The sequence below is a fragment of the Ranitomeya variabilis genome, chromosome 2 (assembly GCF_051348905.1).
Source record: "Ranitomeya variabilis isolate aRanVar5 chromosome 2, aRanVar5.hap1, whole genome shotgun sequence".
Taxonomy (NCBI): domain Eukaryota; kingdom Metazoa; phylum Chordata; class Amphibia; order Anura; family Dendrobatidae; genus Ranitomeya; species Ranitomeya variabilis.
The window spans coordinates 247,869,542-247,884,617 of NC_135233.1; the positions used below are offsets into that span (position 1 = coordinate 247,869,542).

The following is a 15,076-nucleotide window of genomic DNA, read 5'->3' on the forward strand; positions in this document are numbered from 1 at the left end:
ATAGAGGTGGGGTGTAAAGAGACATAGCAACGACCCCCATTCTAGTGAAGATTGGTCATCAACCACCTGGCAGAGGAAGTCTTTGAGCTAAACCTATGATCCATGGGTCGGCTTCCATGTCCTTGTTTGCTAAGGCCTATGGAGACAGGATAACTAATTGCCCAGCAAGATGGAGGATTCACCCAACTTGGGTTGGGTTCCTCTCGGCAAGGGCCCAAACCAGCCAAATAAGCCGCCCTGCCTCTTTCGGTCTGTGGAGTGACCGATGCTGCAGGGGTCAGCAACTTGCAGCACTCAGGTTGTTGGGAAACTGTGACTCCCAGATGGCTCTGACAGTGCCGTCTTGGGTTTTCTTGCCCTCTTGCAGAATCAGCACTGCCATGATGTCTGTCGGCCACACACATTCTTGTAGATATCCCTAAGAAAGTGGCAGGTGCACAATAATGACTAGGACTGTTGTTCTTCATGGTTCTGTATTAGAGTGCCCTTGGAAATCATATTCAAAGCTTGGTACTATGAACTCTGTATATGGTAAAACTGTCCGGAGGTGATCTACTGGCCCATAAATGTTTCCTGTTGGTCAAAAGACAAATATAACCCTGTAAATAAGAATTTTTCTTTCCCTTGAAGGTAAAGTGTTGTGGTTGTGGTACCATGTGGCCAGAAGGTTGTGAACGAGGGTAGGAAGACCCATCAAGAAAGAGATGTTGATGGATGTTCCCAGCAGCAGCAGCAAAACATTAGATGGATTTTACAATGACCTTCGTCGAAAATATCCAGATGCCTTTAGTCTTGCTGCTGATCTTGGCAGAAGAAATGGATCATTACAGAAATTACCACGACTGGAGAAGACGCCATCTCCGATCCTTGGATTTCCACCAAATTCTTCGATTGTGGCCTCTCCCCAAAAATGGTCACCAGATAGTTTTCTTTCCAAGGTGAAATATCAGAAAACACATAATGAACAAAGGAAAGAAGTAGAAAAGCCTCAGCAAAGTGGACATGCTCTCATTATCAAGGATCAAGCCATATCTACACCAACCTGGACCCGGAAAGATTACCTGGAAGCTCAAAATGGGGCATTGTTTCATCTTCCAACTCTACGCACCCAGATTGAACAAAACAAAGTTGAGTTGAAAAACAGACTTAATCCACCCAAAAAGAAAGAGACCACCCAAAGTTCTGCAGTACAGATGAGCAATAATGTTCAAGCAAAGACCTCCAGTGATTACATATGCTCCAAGTCCACCACTGATTACACCACCACTCAGACCACTAGTGATAACACTAACCGGAAGACCTTCAGAGATTCTTCTACAATAAAGTCTACCGATGATTACACCGCCGCACAGACCACTAGTGATCACATCACCAGGAAGACCTCCAGAGATTGTACTACAACAAAACCCACCAATGATCACAATGCCACAAAACCCACCAAGGATTACACCATTAACACAGAAGCCATCAGAGATTATACCACCACACAGACCATTACTGATTATACAAAAATCATAAATGATTATAACACCACAAAACCCGCCAATGATTATACTACTGCACAGACCATCAGAAATTACACAACCATAAAGCTCACCAATGATTACATCAGCACAAAACCCATGAAAGATTATACCATCATCACCACCCCAAAGACCATCAGTGATGATCCCACCACACAGCCCATCAAAGATTACACAACAGCAAAGCTAACCAGAGAACATACCAACACAAATTCCACCAATGATTACACCACCACCACCACAAAGGCCAGCAAGGATTACACCACCATGGAGACCATTAGGGATTACACTACCACAAAGTCTACCACGGAGTTCCCCACCACTGGAGAAAGTACTTCATCACGAACAAATGTTTCTGGAATGAAGTCCGATCCGTTAGGAACCATCATGAAAGAACTATTACCCAACAAGCCTAGTCCATTGATGAAGGACCTGCCTAAAATCACAAATAGGTTGCCCAATAATGGTAAGTTTCTATTATTTATTTATGTACGTTGGTATCGTTTGCTTATACTAAGTGATGTCCCCTTTGTGACTTTCTGAATACTTTTACCTCTTCAATCACTCACAATATAAGACTCGCTTAGACACTGATTTATAGGGTAGCCGATATGCCAACTTTTTTGAGTCTTTTTAAACTTTGAATCACTGGAAATGCTCAATAATGTAAGTTAAGGATCAGGCTATATCTGATAGCTGATACCACCTATAGAGAAAAGTTTTCTTCCTTTCTTTGGGGGGGGGGGGATATTGGTTATTATTCTCAGGACACTGGCTATCTCCACAGAGACAGTTAGCACGTTCCATGAAACAACATAAGTGAAGACACGCCCATGGGTTGCTCTACGGAACAACCGTCTGCTGGATTAGATCCGATGGAAAACTGTGGGGGGTTACTACATATACTCAATATACAAAGTATACTCAATATATAAAGTACAACACAACATATTTTGATTAGCTGTAGTAGGCCCTGGGTGACATAGAATGTCTATCAAGACATCAAGGAGGTCCATGACTTGGTTGACCCACAGATTCCCCAAACGATAGGCTAGTGTTGTTTAGTTATGAAACCGTTTGGCATTGTGTCTCCACAAACACTAAGCGAGTGAAGACTAAGGTGATTTTCTTGGGCAACGTGGCCCACACAAGTATCATAGATCGTCTGCTCTCTTCTTGCAGGTGGCTGCATTTCAGACAGTGACTCTGGAGTTTCCGTTTGCTCACCCATGAAAATATTTAGGTAAATTATAATGTGTGATCTTACAAAATCTGTAGACTTGTATGAAAATTGGAGCTCAGGAACATGGCATGCAAACCCAAAGATGATATTCACCAATCATAGTACCATTCCAGAAGATGACATTGTGAGGCCTACGAAATGGGCTAGTCCACTTTGCGTAATATAACAACCGTGGTTTTCCTTATTTTATACATTAGTGTTATATTTTCCACTTTGTATGACCAACAAGAACAATGGGATCCAATGTAGAGATCTGAATTAGCTTCATTGGGGAAGTGCTTCTTCTAGTCAGGCCACCCAGCACATACATGTTCTATCATTGATGATCCATTCACAAGTGAGTGGACATCTCAAACAGAATTCTTCCTTTACGGCAAGGCAGTGTTTCAGATTCCCAAATCCTAAGGTACCAGAAAAGGGATGCACTTACTTTTCACCTTAGACAGCAAAAGGTCTAGGAGCATGCTTTGGGTAAAGGGGATCATAACTGCACGAGTATTTGATTGCCAAAGGAAGAAGACCATCATAGGCAATCCTCAGGTTGTGTAGGTGGTTGCCTACAGCTTGACAGTCAGATTAAGAGGTGTGAACTGGCCAAGTACGACCTAAAACCCATAGCAAAGACTTCGGTGATATTAGAGGACAGAAAATGCTCTTCCACCCCACTGCAAGTTTTCGTTGGAGAAGTATTGTATTCCTAAGAAGTTACACTTAACCAGCAGACAAGTTAGTAAAATCTCTTCTAGATGGGATCAAGTTCCTTCATTGTTCTATAGAGTGTGTACACGTATGAAGGACATATTTTTCTGTACAAACCTACAGGAGAAAAATGAGATGTTGAAAAAATACAGTCAGTAAATACCACATGGGATCACATTTTTTGGTTTTCCCTGACTCAAACACTAATTAACCCAGAAATTATGGTAAAAAACACTCATCCTTGACTCAATATCCCTGGTTCAGTCTCCGTTCCCGATACTGAACCATGTCCAGAATGTCTCAGGACTGCATGCTCGCCCCTCATGGGCACAGTGCTGGCTTTAATCTTGGATGAAGTTGGCTGGTCTCATAAATTGGGGTCCAATGAATGCACTGAAGGAGGGCTATATTATGTATGTGGTCGGTGGTACAAGTAGACAGGTAGATGTTCCACTAACGCTTCTGTTTATCATCCATACTCAGCACCTTCCATGCTGGGATGGCAGTCCAATAGGACAGAAGTCCAATTAATATTTTGACCTGTTGAGCAAAATTGGGGGCCGATCGCTCTCCACAGTGGTTGGTTACACATTGATATCGTATCCTATCATATATAATAAATATATTTACCGGGTCACCCCTTTAACAAAGTATCCCATTTTTAGATTCTATATGTGGACTTTGGGTCATTTCTTCCCAGACAATAGTTGAACATGACCTCCAGAGCTCTCCCAGAAGTTCAAAGTCTTTACCCATGTCTACATTTCAGGCACATCCTGGACATTTTCATAATATTGCACAGAATCAAGGCAAGGCCAATAATAAGAAATGGAATGAGGATTTGCTCTAATGCATGGACGTTGCCGGGAAGTGCTCGATGTGCATTAAAAATATGCTGATTCTCGAGATGTCTGTACAGTTCATAAATGACACCAAATGTCCCATTCTGTGCAATAATATTTGCACCACGTTATTAAAAAAAAAATGGAATGAAATTATCCTGAGATGAATGTATATACTGGAGTGGAAATTGTAGGAGGGCATTTCTTAAGTGAAAGTGGCGATTATTGATGGCCCGAAAATATAGGCAAACTAAAGTTTAAGATTGTGGGCTATCAGGGTTGCCGCCTATCACATATCATTTATGGGCTTTATTATAGGATGTAAAACCAAGCTAGTACAGTGGGAAAATAAGTATTTGATACACTGCCGATTTCACAAGTTTTCCCACCTACAAAGAAAGGAGAGGTCTGTAATTTTTATTGTAGGTACACTTCACCTGTGAGAGACAGAATCTAACAATAAAATCCATATAATCACATTGTATTATTTTTACATAATTAATTTGCATTTTATTGCATGAAATAAGTATTTGATACAATAGAAAAACAGAACTTAATATTTGTACAAAAACCTTTGTTTGTAATTACAGAGGTCAGATGTTTCCTGTAGTTCTTGACCAAGTTTGCACACACTGCAGCAGGGATTTTGGCCCACTCCTCCATACAGACCTTTTCCAGATCTTTCAGGTTTTGGGGCTGTCACTGGGAAACATTGAGTTTCAGCTCCCTCCAAAGATTTTCTATTGGGTTCAGGTCTGGAGACTGGCAAGGACACTCCGGGACCTTCAAATATTTCTTTTGGAGGCACTCCTTAGTTGTCCTGGCTGTGTGTTTCAGATCATTGCTGGAAGATGCAACCCTGAGTATCTTGTCTTTACAGCACGTAAGCACTGAAGATGTCATTTAGTGCACCTGGGTCCGGGTTGCGGGTAGCTATGAGAGATGGGTGGGTCTGGCTACCCACATACCTCACCACTGGGTGAGGGTGCTCACTGTACCTCTTTTTCCTATTCGGCAGTGCGGGTGTTTTGAGGACCTGCAATGATGTCAGGATCACGTGACCAGCCCATGTGATCCATACCTCACCTGTGGGAGTGTTTACAGGTACATAATGTGACCGGTGTGGGTCACAGGTTCCTGTGTAGGGTCCCTGTGTATGTTCCTGTGTTGGAAGACCTGGGAGGAGGCTTCCTGAAAGCACATGCTGGTGTTGGGAGGTCCTGGGAGTAGGACCGGATCCCTGAGCAGCGTGGGAGGTCCTGGGAGTAGGACCGGATCCCTGAGCAGCGCACAGCTACTGTGTGGGGAAGCTGCAGTCCTCCGGAGGGTCTGGGCTGACTAAGATATGCCGCCCAGGCAAGTTGGTGATCCCCGTGAGGCAGCTTACCCGGAAAAAGACGACTGACAAGGAGTCAGAAGGTGGAGCAGGAGCTCCCGTAAGGTACCTCCATAAACTGTTGGTGCTGGTGATATGAACTGTGTGGTAACCCATGGCAACTGGTCAAGGGAGGACCAGCGTGTTTAGTTGCTGCAACCGTAATGTCATACGTTGGTGCCTGTTGTGCTCCATGGACATTAATCAACTGTATGGCGTGCGGTCACCCACGATAACTGGACACAGAGGTTCAGTGTGTTTAGTGACCGCGGTTTAAAGCCGTACACTATGGTGTGAAGACTAATGTAAAGACTGTTTGCTGGTTATTCATATTTTCTGTGGTTTATGATGCCATAATAAACCATATAGACTGCTTTGTTTGAAAAAACCGTGCCCGTGTGCTGAATACCGCGGCCAAGTGAGTGTCCCCCAATACACTCAGTAAGAGCAGTCTTACACCACCTTCAAAGGACGTTTGTAGTGGTACAACACGGCACTCGTACTATCATGCGAGTTAGGTGCTCAAGTAGGGCATCCAGCCCAAAGCAATCCAGACAATAGAGAAACTTGGCACTCAAAAATACTTTAGCGTGGATAGTTATTTATTCAATGTGCATCCATAAAGACAAAAGTTGAACGTTTTCGGTCCACACCCAGACCTTCATCAGAACAATTATACTGGTATACTGGGCAATACGTATATCCTGTCAAAACTAGTTCCAACAGAGTTTTCAAAGAAGCCTGGATGCGAAGAGGAATCCTGAGTGTGTCCGCGTACATGGAGGGCGACAGAAGTCGCGTGGTGAGTTGCGCTTTTGACAGGATATACGTATTTCCCAGTATACCAGTATAATTGTTCTGATGAAGGTCTGGATGTGGACCGAAAACGTTCAACTTTTGTCTCTATGGATGCACATTGAATAAATAACTATCCACGCTAAAGTATTTTTGAGTGCCAAGTTTCTCTATTGTGAGGAAAGTATGTTGTTTGCCAAAATCTCGCAATACATAACCCCAACCATCCTCCCTTCAATACAGTACAGTCGTCCTGCCCCCTTTGCAGAACAGCACCCCCAAAGTATCATTTTTCTCCCATCATGCTTCACGGTTGTGATGGTGTTCTTGGGGTTGTACTCATCCTTCTTCCTCCAAACGTGGCGAGTGGAATTGATACCAAAACGTTCTATTTTGGTCTCCTCTGACTACATGACCTTCTCACATGCCTGCTCTGGATCATCCAGATAGTCATTGGTGAACTTCAAATGGGCCTGGACATGTGCTGGCCTAAGGAGAGGGACCTTGCATGCCCTGCAGGATTTTAATCCATGTCGGCATAGTGTGTTACTAACGGTAATGTTTTTGAGACTGTGGTCCCAGCTCTCTTCAGGTCATTGATCAGGTCCTCCCGTGTAGTTCTGGGCTGATTCCTGATCTATCTCAGATTCTTTCTTACCCCAAGAGGCAGGTACGGACTGGGGCTGAAATTCAGCCCTGCATTTGAAATCACAGAGGCCCATGCTGTCCCTGTCCCAAAGCACTAGATGGGATATATTACTAATATTACCCTGAATAGAGGAAAGCAAGACTTACTATAAGACCAATATTTCTAATGATACCGGTGGCCTGGTGGGGTAAGTGACTGAGTCACAACTCTTAACAGTATGGGTGTCTTGAGAACACCGATTCTGTTAACAACGTTGCAGACAAGGCAGCCCACAAGCAGACAGGCCCTTCTGGCATTTGCCAGAATTGCCAGATGGCCAGTCCAGCCCTGCCACGAGGCAAGATCTTGCATGGAGCCCCAGACTGAGATAGATTGACAATCATCTTGTGTTTCTTCCATTTTCTAATAATTGTGCCAACAGTTATTGCCTTCTCACCAAGCTGCTTGCCTATTGTCCTATATCCCATCCCTGCCTTGCGCAGGTCTAAAATTTTGTCTCTGGTGTCCTTAGACAGCTCTTTGGTCTTGCCCATGGTGGAGAGGTTGGAGTGCGACTGAGTGAGTGTGTGGACAGGTGTCTTTTATACAGGTAACGAGTTCATACAGCTGCAATTAATCCAGGTAATAAGTGCAGAGTAGGAGGCTTCTTACAGAAAAACTAACAGGTCTGTGGGAGCCACAATTCCTGCTGGTTGGTATCTGATCAAATACTTATTTCATGCAATAAAATGCAAATTAATTATGTAAAAATCATACAATGTGATTTTCTTTTAGATTCTGTCACTCACAGGTGAAGTGTAGCTATGATAAAAATTACAGACCTCTCCATTCTTTGTAGATGGGAAAACGTGCAAAATTGGCAGTGTATCAAATACTTATCTTCCCCCACTGTATGTAGGGGTGGCTGGCTAACTGCCTTTTGGTAGCAACTATATAGGCAAGCTCCAATGAAAGAGTCTTAGTCCTACCACATTTTCCACCTGTGCACCCCCTTCCTTAGTCCAGGTGATAGACCCTGGTACTAACAAGATATTAGGCCCCAATCCACAAGGTAAACCAAAGTCGGGTAAACTAATCACAAGCTGCTGGTGTGTTCATGGTGCAGAATTACCCCCAAAATTTTGCCAGCCATAAAACGGTCCAGTGCAAATATGATTCAACACATTGTCACTTTAGAGGTTCCATATGGCCAGCCTGGAAACAGGTGTATTTACAGATTGCGGTATCTTCTTGCTGCTGCTTACAGTGGAGCCTAGTGGTAGACCTGTCACTTGGTGACATCACTGCTTGAGGTGCAGTGACATCATCAGTTCTGGTATAGGCCGGGCTCAGTCTAGAAGAGCCACCATCTTACTATTACCATAGCATATCGTTCAGCTTGTCACGTGAAGCCCTGCAGTACAGTATGTATTCTGCGCAAGTAAAGCATTAAAGTTGTACATTGCCAATACTGATAGACTTATACATGAATAAAGCCAAAATACTTGGAAGTATGTTATATCTTGGTGACATGATTAACATTGCAATTTTTTCATATCTTCCACAGGCCAAAAATAAGAAGCCCGCAAGCTCCTCCAGCGTCACGTGACATTATCAAAAAATTCTCCACCAAACCCAAAAGAAGTTCTGAGCCCGTGAAGGCCGACCACTCCTTAGTGCGTGGGAATGTGTAAGTTCCTAAATAGGAAGTGATATATTTTATGTTGTGTTTACTCAGGATTTACTTCAGTTGCCTAAGCTGGTCTGTGCCATTGAGGTATGGACTCCACAAGAAGGATTGACTTCAGTTGCCTAAGCTGGTCTGTGCCATTGCGGCATGGACTCCATTGTGTGGTATATGACACGCTTTACTCCTGTAAGTTGGTCAGTGCGGGTTCCATTCATCCGATTTGTTTTACCATCACATCCAACAGATGATCAAGCAGATTGAGATTTACAAGTCATCGCCTTGAACATTTCGTCATGTTTCCCAGACCAATCCTCACAGGGTACATTCTTGGTGTGCACAAATGTAAAGTGATCACGGGCGATAGCCATGGCTGAGCTGCAGCTCCATAGCGCCCTGGCACTTTAGAGAAAAACTGCGTCCCAATCCCAGTGTGCCATCGCACTCACTTGTAGGCCGCAGGCCTACGCAGTCTCTACATGTCCATCTTCAGGAGCCGCCGCACAACTCAGGGGACATCAAGTTCATTTCAACAAACAGTAATTTACTGGACAGTTCAAGTTCATCAGATTATAACGTGAGATAGGACACAACACTTTTTGTTCATTATTTCCTTAGCTCAATACATCTTCAGCCCTACCGTCCGTTGCTCCAGGACTATTCCTACAATCACTGGCTCTATCAGCCCCAGGGATTTCTAGGCCAGTCCCGGAGTGCACCCGGGATCAGCCACCTGCTTTTCACCCTCTTCCCCTATGCGCCAGAGGACATGAGGCGCCCTTTAGCCCCTATGCCGAGCCTCGAGCTGATTTTGCCGGAATGTCCACATGGGTTTCTAGTACAGCCTCCCACTGCCTCAAACGATAGGTACATGTTGGCCATAGCAGCCCACTGCACACTTGAACTTGACCTTGTTACTGTACTTCCCTATCTGAGACTCTACCCTGAAGTGCCTGCTTTTTACTAACACTAGCCCCCTCTAACTGTGGTCTCGTCCCAAACATTAACTGTATCTTATCCTATACCATCAGCTAACTACAGTCACTATTCTTTAACAGTACGCGCAGTAAGCGCTATAGTATAGTATAACTATACTCTATCAATATTATACTTCACATTATAATATTAACAGTACTTATACTACATCATATCATATTTCACACTAGATGCATAGAAACGCATGATACGATTCACATACCACAATATTGACGCGATTGGTGTCTTCAAGGGCAGCAACACAGCAGCACAGTCCACAACACGATGTTAGGTAGGTCGTACGTGTCACATCCACATGATGCCAAGTCCCAAGGTTCCTAACAGAATATTGCCCCGCCACACTGCTTCTGCCATCATGTCTCCTTTCCATAGTGCCTCCTGGTGGGTCCACCATTGTCATTGTTGATCAGGACCTTACCTTTGTCCATTTTTCAGCTTCCAACACAGTAGCTTCAAGATTTGATCATTCACTTGCTGCCAAATACTGTATATCCCACCACTTGACAGGTGCCATTGTCTCAAGATAATCAATGTTATCCCCTTCACATTAGTGGTTTTAATATATTGGCCAATTGATATATATTTTCTGTATAAATTATTTCTGTTTTCAAGATCTCTGCTTGCTGCCATCAGTAGGAACCATCATAATTTACTGCTAGGGGATAAAAATCTGTCCAGGTCATGTGATGGGCATATCTCGTTACACGATATAGCTCGTTATTAACCCGTTTCCATCACATAACCAAAACACGAAAAATCAGTGGAGCAAATCTTTTTACTGCTTTTGACCTCCAGCTGCTTGACCTACTGGTTTTGCCACATTACTTGATGTTACGTTGACTGTGCAGAAACAGCACTAAGCCCATGGGCTTCCAGACATGTTTGTCTGAGAGTCAGTGTAAAGGTACCGTCACACTAAACGACTTTATAACGATATCGCTAGCGATCCGTGACGTTGCAGCGTCCTCGCTAGCGATATCGTTTAGTTTGACACGCAGCAGCGATCAGGATCCTGCTGTGATGTCGCTGGTCGCTGAATAAAGTCCAGAACTTTATTTGGTCGTTTGATCGCTGTGTATCGTTGTGTTTGACACCAAATGCAACGATACCAGCGATATTTTACACTGGTAACCAGGGTAAACATCGGGTAACTAAGCGCGGGGCCGCGCTTAGTAACCCGATGTTTACCCTGGTTACCAGCGTAAAATGTAAAAAAAACAAACAGCACATACTCACATTGCGTCCCCTGCAGTCTGCTTCCTCCTCTGACTCAGCGCCGCAAAGTGAAAGTGAAAGCAGCACAGCGGTGACGTCACCGCTCTGCTCTCACTGTACGGCGCTCAGTCAGTCAGGAAGTGGACGCAGGGGGACGTGAATGTAAGTATGTGCTGTTTGTTTTTTTTACATTTTACGCTGGTAACCAGGGTAAACATCGGGTTACTAAGCGCGGCCCTGCGCTTAGTTACCCGATGTTTACCCTGGTTACCAGGGGACCTCGGCATCGTTGATCGCTGGAGAGCGGTCTGTGTGACAGCTCTCCAGCGATCAAACAGCGACGCTGCAGCGATCGGCATCGTTGTCGTTATCGCTGCAGCGTCGCTTAATGTGACGGTACCTTAACTCGTGCTTGTAGACATATTAACAATGTGAGATTTTACTTTTTATATAGAACGCAGATTGTCCAGATAGAAGACAACTCTATGACAAGGTGCTCAAAGAGCTCTATCAACTTCAATGAGAAGATACCACAAAGGCTACCGAGGGCTCGAGTACATTTTGAGGATGAATCAAAAGAAGATGCAGAGTTTCGATACCAGGAAAGATGTCTTCTTGAGAAAACAAAGACAGTTAAGATGAGCTCAAATATCTCCCCACGTCCTCAAATAAAACTTATGGAAAGGAAAGCTAATACTGACACTGACAAAACATCTACTTCACCTTCAAAGGAAGGTGAAATGCCAAAAAGTCAAGATCATCAGACCATGACCCTTCCACATAGACGTCAACCATTTCCACCAAATGTAGCAAAGAAAGTGCTAATTGATATCCCAAGAGGTGGTCTTCCCAGCAGACGCATGCCTCAAATACGGATATCCCCTATAATGAGGGACATCATGAACAAACAGTTGTCTTCTCAAAATGTGACTTCTCTTGATGGAATCACCATGAGATTTACAAACAGCAACAACAAATTGGGGGATCAAGCCAAAAATATTGCAGACATCGTAGAGGATAAAAGAGTCCACCATAGTCTTTCATCTCTGGAAACCCTAGCGAGTGGAAACACAGAAGGTATCAAAAGTACAATATATGGATAGGATCTAGTAGAAAGTACCAAGCAGCCAACACTATAAAAGTAGTACTTACTTAGTGATGTTCCTCTAATATATATTAGGAGTCATTGCTTGATTAAAAGTAGAGATGAGAGAATCCCAACCTGACCTCCGAACACAGACTTTTCCCAGAAGTCCTTTTATTGTTCGGGTTCGGTGCTGAAGACAGTTTGTTGAAAGGCTGCAGCACAGCCATTCAACAGGCTTTTAGGCTGTGGGCACTTCTGGAGCCATCACAGTCATGCCAAGTTAAAAGACTGTTGAGATCTTAGTTGTCTCATTGGTTTTTAAAAACTGCAGGACACCTCTCGTTTTATGTAGACTTTATTACACCTTCTCGTTCTATAAAGAGGTGATAAAGTGATAGCTGGGCCTTGGTTTGGTCCTTCACATGGTCAAATTAGCTTGTATTGGGCCAATGTCTTCCATCTGGTTTGCTATGACTGGTCTCAGCAGCTTGCTCACATTTTTACCATCAAAAGTTATTTTCTAGAAAGTATAAAGACACTTTTTAAAGGTTTGAAAGCACCTTACAGCAATCACCACTGAAAGGGTCACAGCATTACAATAGATGGAAAACATGTTCTACCTAGCATGTTTTTTATGACATCTATCTAATAAATCCCTTAACTATTTTTTTTTTTTCATATAGGTTCTTCTGAAGTCACGATAATGAAAATGGAATGGGCAGATTCAAGTTCCTCCATCGGCAGTGGAAGTCGCTCAAGATCCTCATCTCAAAACCATGATCTCGATCCTGACCGTACATCACAGAATAAAGGTACGGAAAGCAATATGTAGAAGACCCTGTATGATATTCCCTCAACAAAATTAGTGGGTACAATTACAACCATAAAGTCAGGAATAAGGAAGTTCTCTCTCCAACCAGGGTTTCTATGTTTCTTATGAATGTGGTCTTTCAAGACGTATGTACAGATGGAGCATGTCCTGATCCTCCTGACCCCACTGGCTTGGAGAGTCAGACCTGATTCATTAGGATGTTGTGTAAAGTGCTGCAGAGCAGTAGTCGTGACCAAGCTGCTGTCTGGTTCTGCGCTGGCAGTTTACTCCTTGTCCACCTACTTCGTGATTTCGAAAGACCAGACCTGCTCCATTGAACATGGCCAGAGCCCAAGGCTCCAGACGTTGTTGGAATGTCCATCAGGGATCTCTATCTGGCCCATGCTGCCCCTAGCACCCCACCAACCAACCTGAACTTGAACCCACTCCACACTTCACTGGCTGACACTGAACTCCCTCTAACCAGGAAGTGCCCCCTTCTTATCAGCACTGGTGACCTCCCACTAGGCTAGTCCTAACATTAACCATTTCCTATGTACATGTTAACCTGGCCTATACCCTATGTTGTCCTAAGCTTATCCTTATACTCTATTATTATTATTATTATTATTATTATTTATTTATATAGCACCATTAATTCCATGGTGCTGTACATGAGAAAGGGGTTACACTATTCACATTATGCTCTAACACATATCAAACCGCACAACAGTATTCACACAGTGCATCCGTTGTCTTGAGGGCCAGGAATATCATAAGACTGTCCTATAAAGTCAGTGAACCATACCCTATTAACATCTTTTCTTCTCCTTTGCTTGTTTTTGTTCTGCCTTCAGTCGATCATATTATCAAAGCAACATGATTTTGCTTCTGTTTCTAAAGGAGCAGAGATCTCTTTCTACAGTAAAGTAAGGAGGAGCCTTCGTTTGAAAAAGAAGGAACATGCTGAAAGTGGCAGTCGCCATCCAGATTTCATTCTAAAGAATGCGAAGGAACTAGAACAGGACCAGAGTTCTTATACATCTACAAATATTGACGGGTAAGACCATTGCCCAGTTTACTAAGACCTAGATTCTTGACCTGTCCTTCGTGTCCCCATGGGGTGCACACTTTGCTTTTAGTGGGTAATTATGATGTCCTACTGCTGTGGTACAAAAATGTGTGGTAGTCATAGGATTGTGGGAACACTGAGAAACATTGACCTAAGACCGAGATTGTACATATACGTCATACTTACCAACTCTCCCAGAATGTTTGAGAGGATTCCATTAAAAAAAAGTGGAGGTCCTCTGACTCCTGGAAGAGTTGGCTAAGTCTTCCCAGAAAGCAGCACCATGTTTTCTGTGAGTAGCTCCATTATGATGTCTTGTCAAACTGATCCCTGGAATGAAGACACACATTCAATGAACATCAAAGATAATTGCCTTCAAAATCCACATTCAGGGCAAGAATGGGGTAAGGAAAGGGCATGGCCTTCTAAAAGACCTCTATATTAATACAGATCCAGGACAAAATCTCAGATCCTAAACAAATCGAGACTCCGGAGGAGCCCCCCAACCAGACCCCCTAAATAAATACATATCCTTAACCTGAATCCCGTAAACAGATACAGACCACAGAACAGACCTCCAGCGAAACTACCCCCAAAAAATATATACTCTTGACGTGACCCCCCAAATAAATACAGACTCAGACCAGAACCCTAAATGTAGACGCAGACCCCCAAGTTAATGTAGTTCCCAGACCATGCCCTGTAAATACAGACACAGACCGCTAAGTAAATAAGAACACCAGACCAGACCCCCTAAATACAGACACCTGTATTTAGATACCTAAATAATTACAAACCCTAGTCCAGGCTGCCTAAATATTAACCAAACACCTAAATAAATACAAACAACAGACCAGGCCCCATAAATGCAGACCAAGATTCCTAAATACATACAGACCCCAGACCAAGCCCCCTAAGTACAAATCAACATCATTAAAAAATACATACTCCAGACCAGGATTGGTAAGTACAGATCCAGATCCCAAAGTAAATCCAGACCCCAGACCAGATCCTCTGAATATAGACCCCTTTAATAATACAAAACTTCCTTAGGACTGTCTGATAATCCAGAATATTAGTCAGATCTAGAGATGACTTAAAAG

General features: G+C 43.4%; 1 protein-coding gene across 3 annotated transcripts in view; it reads left to right on the forward strand.

Annotated features, from left to right (window-relative positions):
• LOC143805309 (uncharacterized) overlaps positions 1 to 15,076 on the forward strand; it is a 72,036-nt gene that overhangs the window by 1,860 nt on the left and 55,100 nt on the right. For all 3 annotated transcript variants that reach the window (XM_077284491.1, XM_077284492.1, XM_077284490.1), the window contains exons 2-7: positions 631 to 1,989; positions 2,706 to 2,766; positions 8,673 to 8,795; positions 11,458 to 12,080; positions 12,774 to 12,902; positions 13,805 to 13,961. In XM_077284491.1, coding sequence (XP_077140606.1) covers positions 705 to 1,989; positions 2,706 to 2,766; positions 8,673 to 8,795; positions 11,458 to 12,080; positions 12,774 to 12,902; positions 13,805 to 13,961 — 2,378 coding nt within the window. In that variant the 5' untranslated portion in view covers positions 631 to 704. The remainder of the gene's footprint in view (positions 1 to 630; positions 1,990 to 2,705; positions 2,767 to 8,672; positions 8,796 to 11,457; positions 12,081 to 12,773; positions 12,903 to 13,804; positions 13,962 to 15,076) is intronic.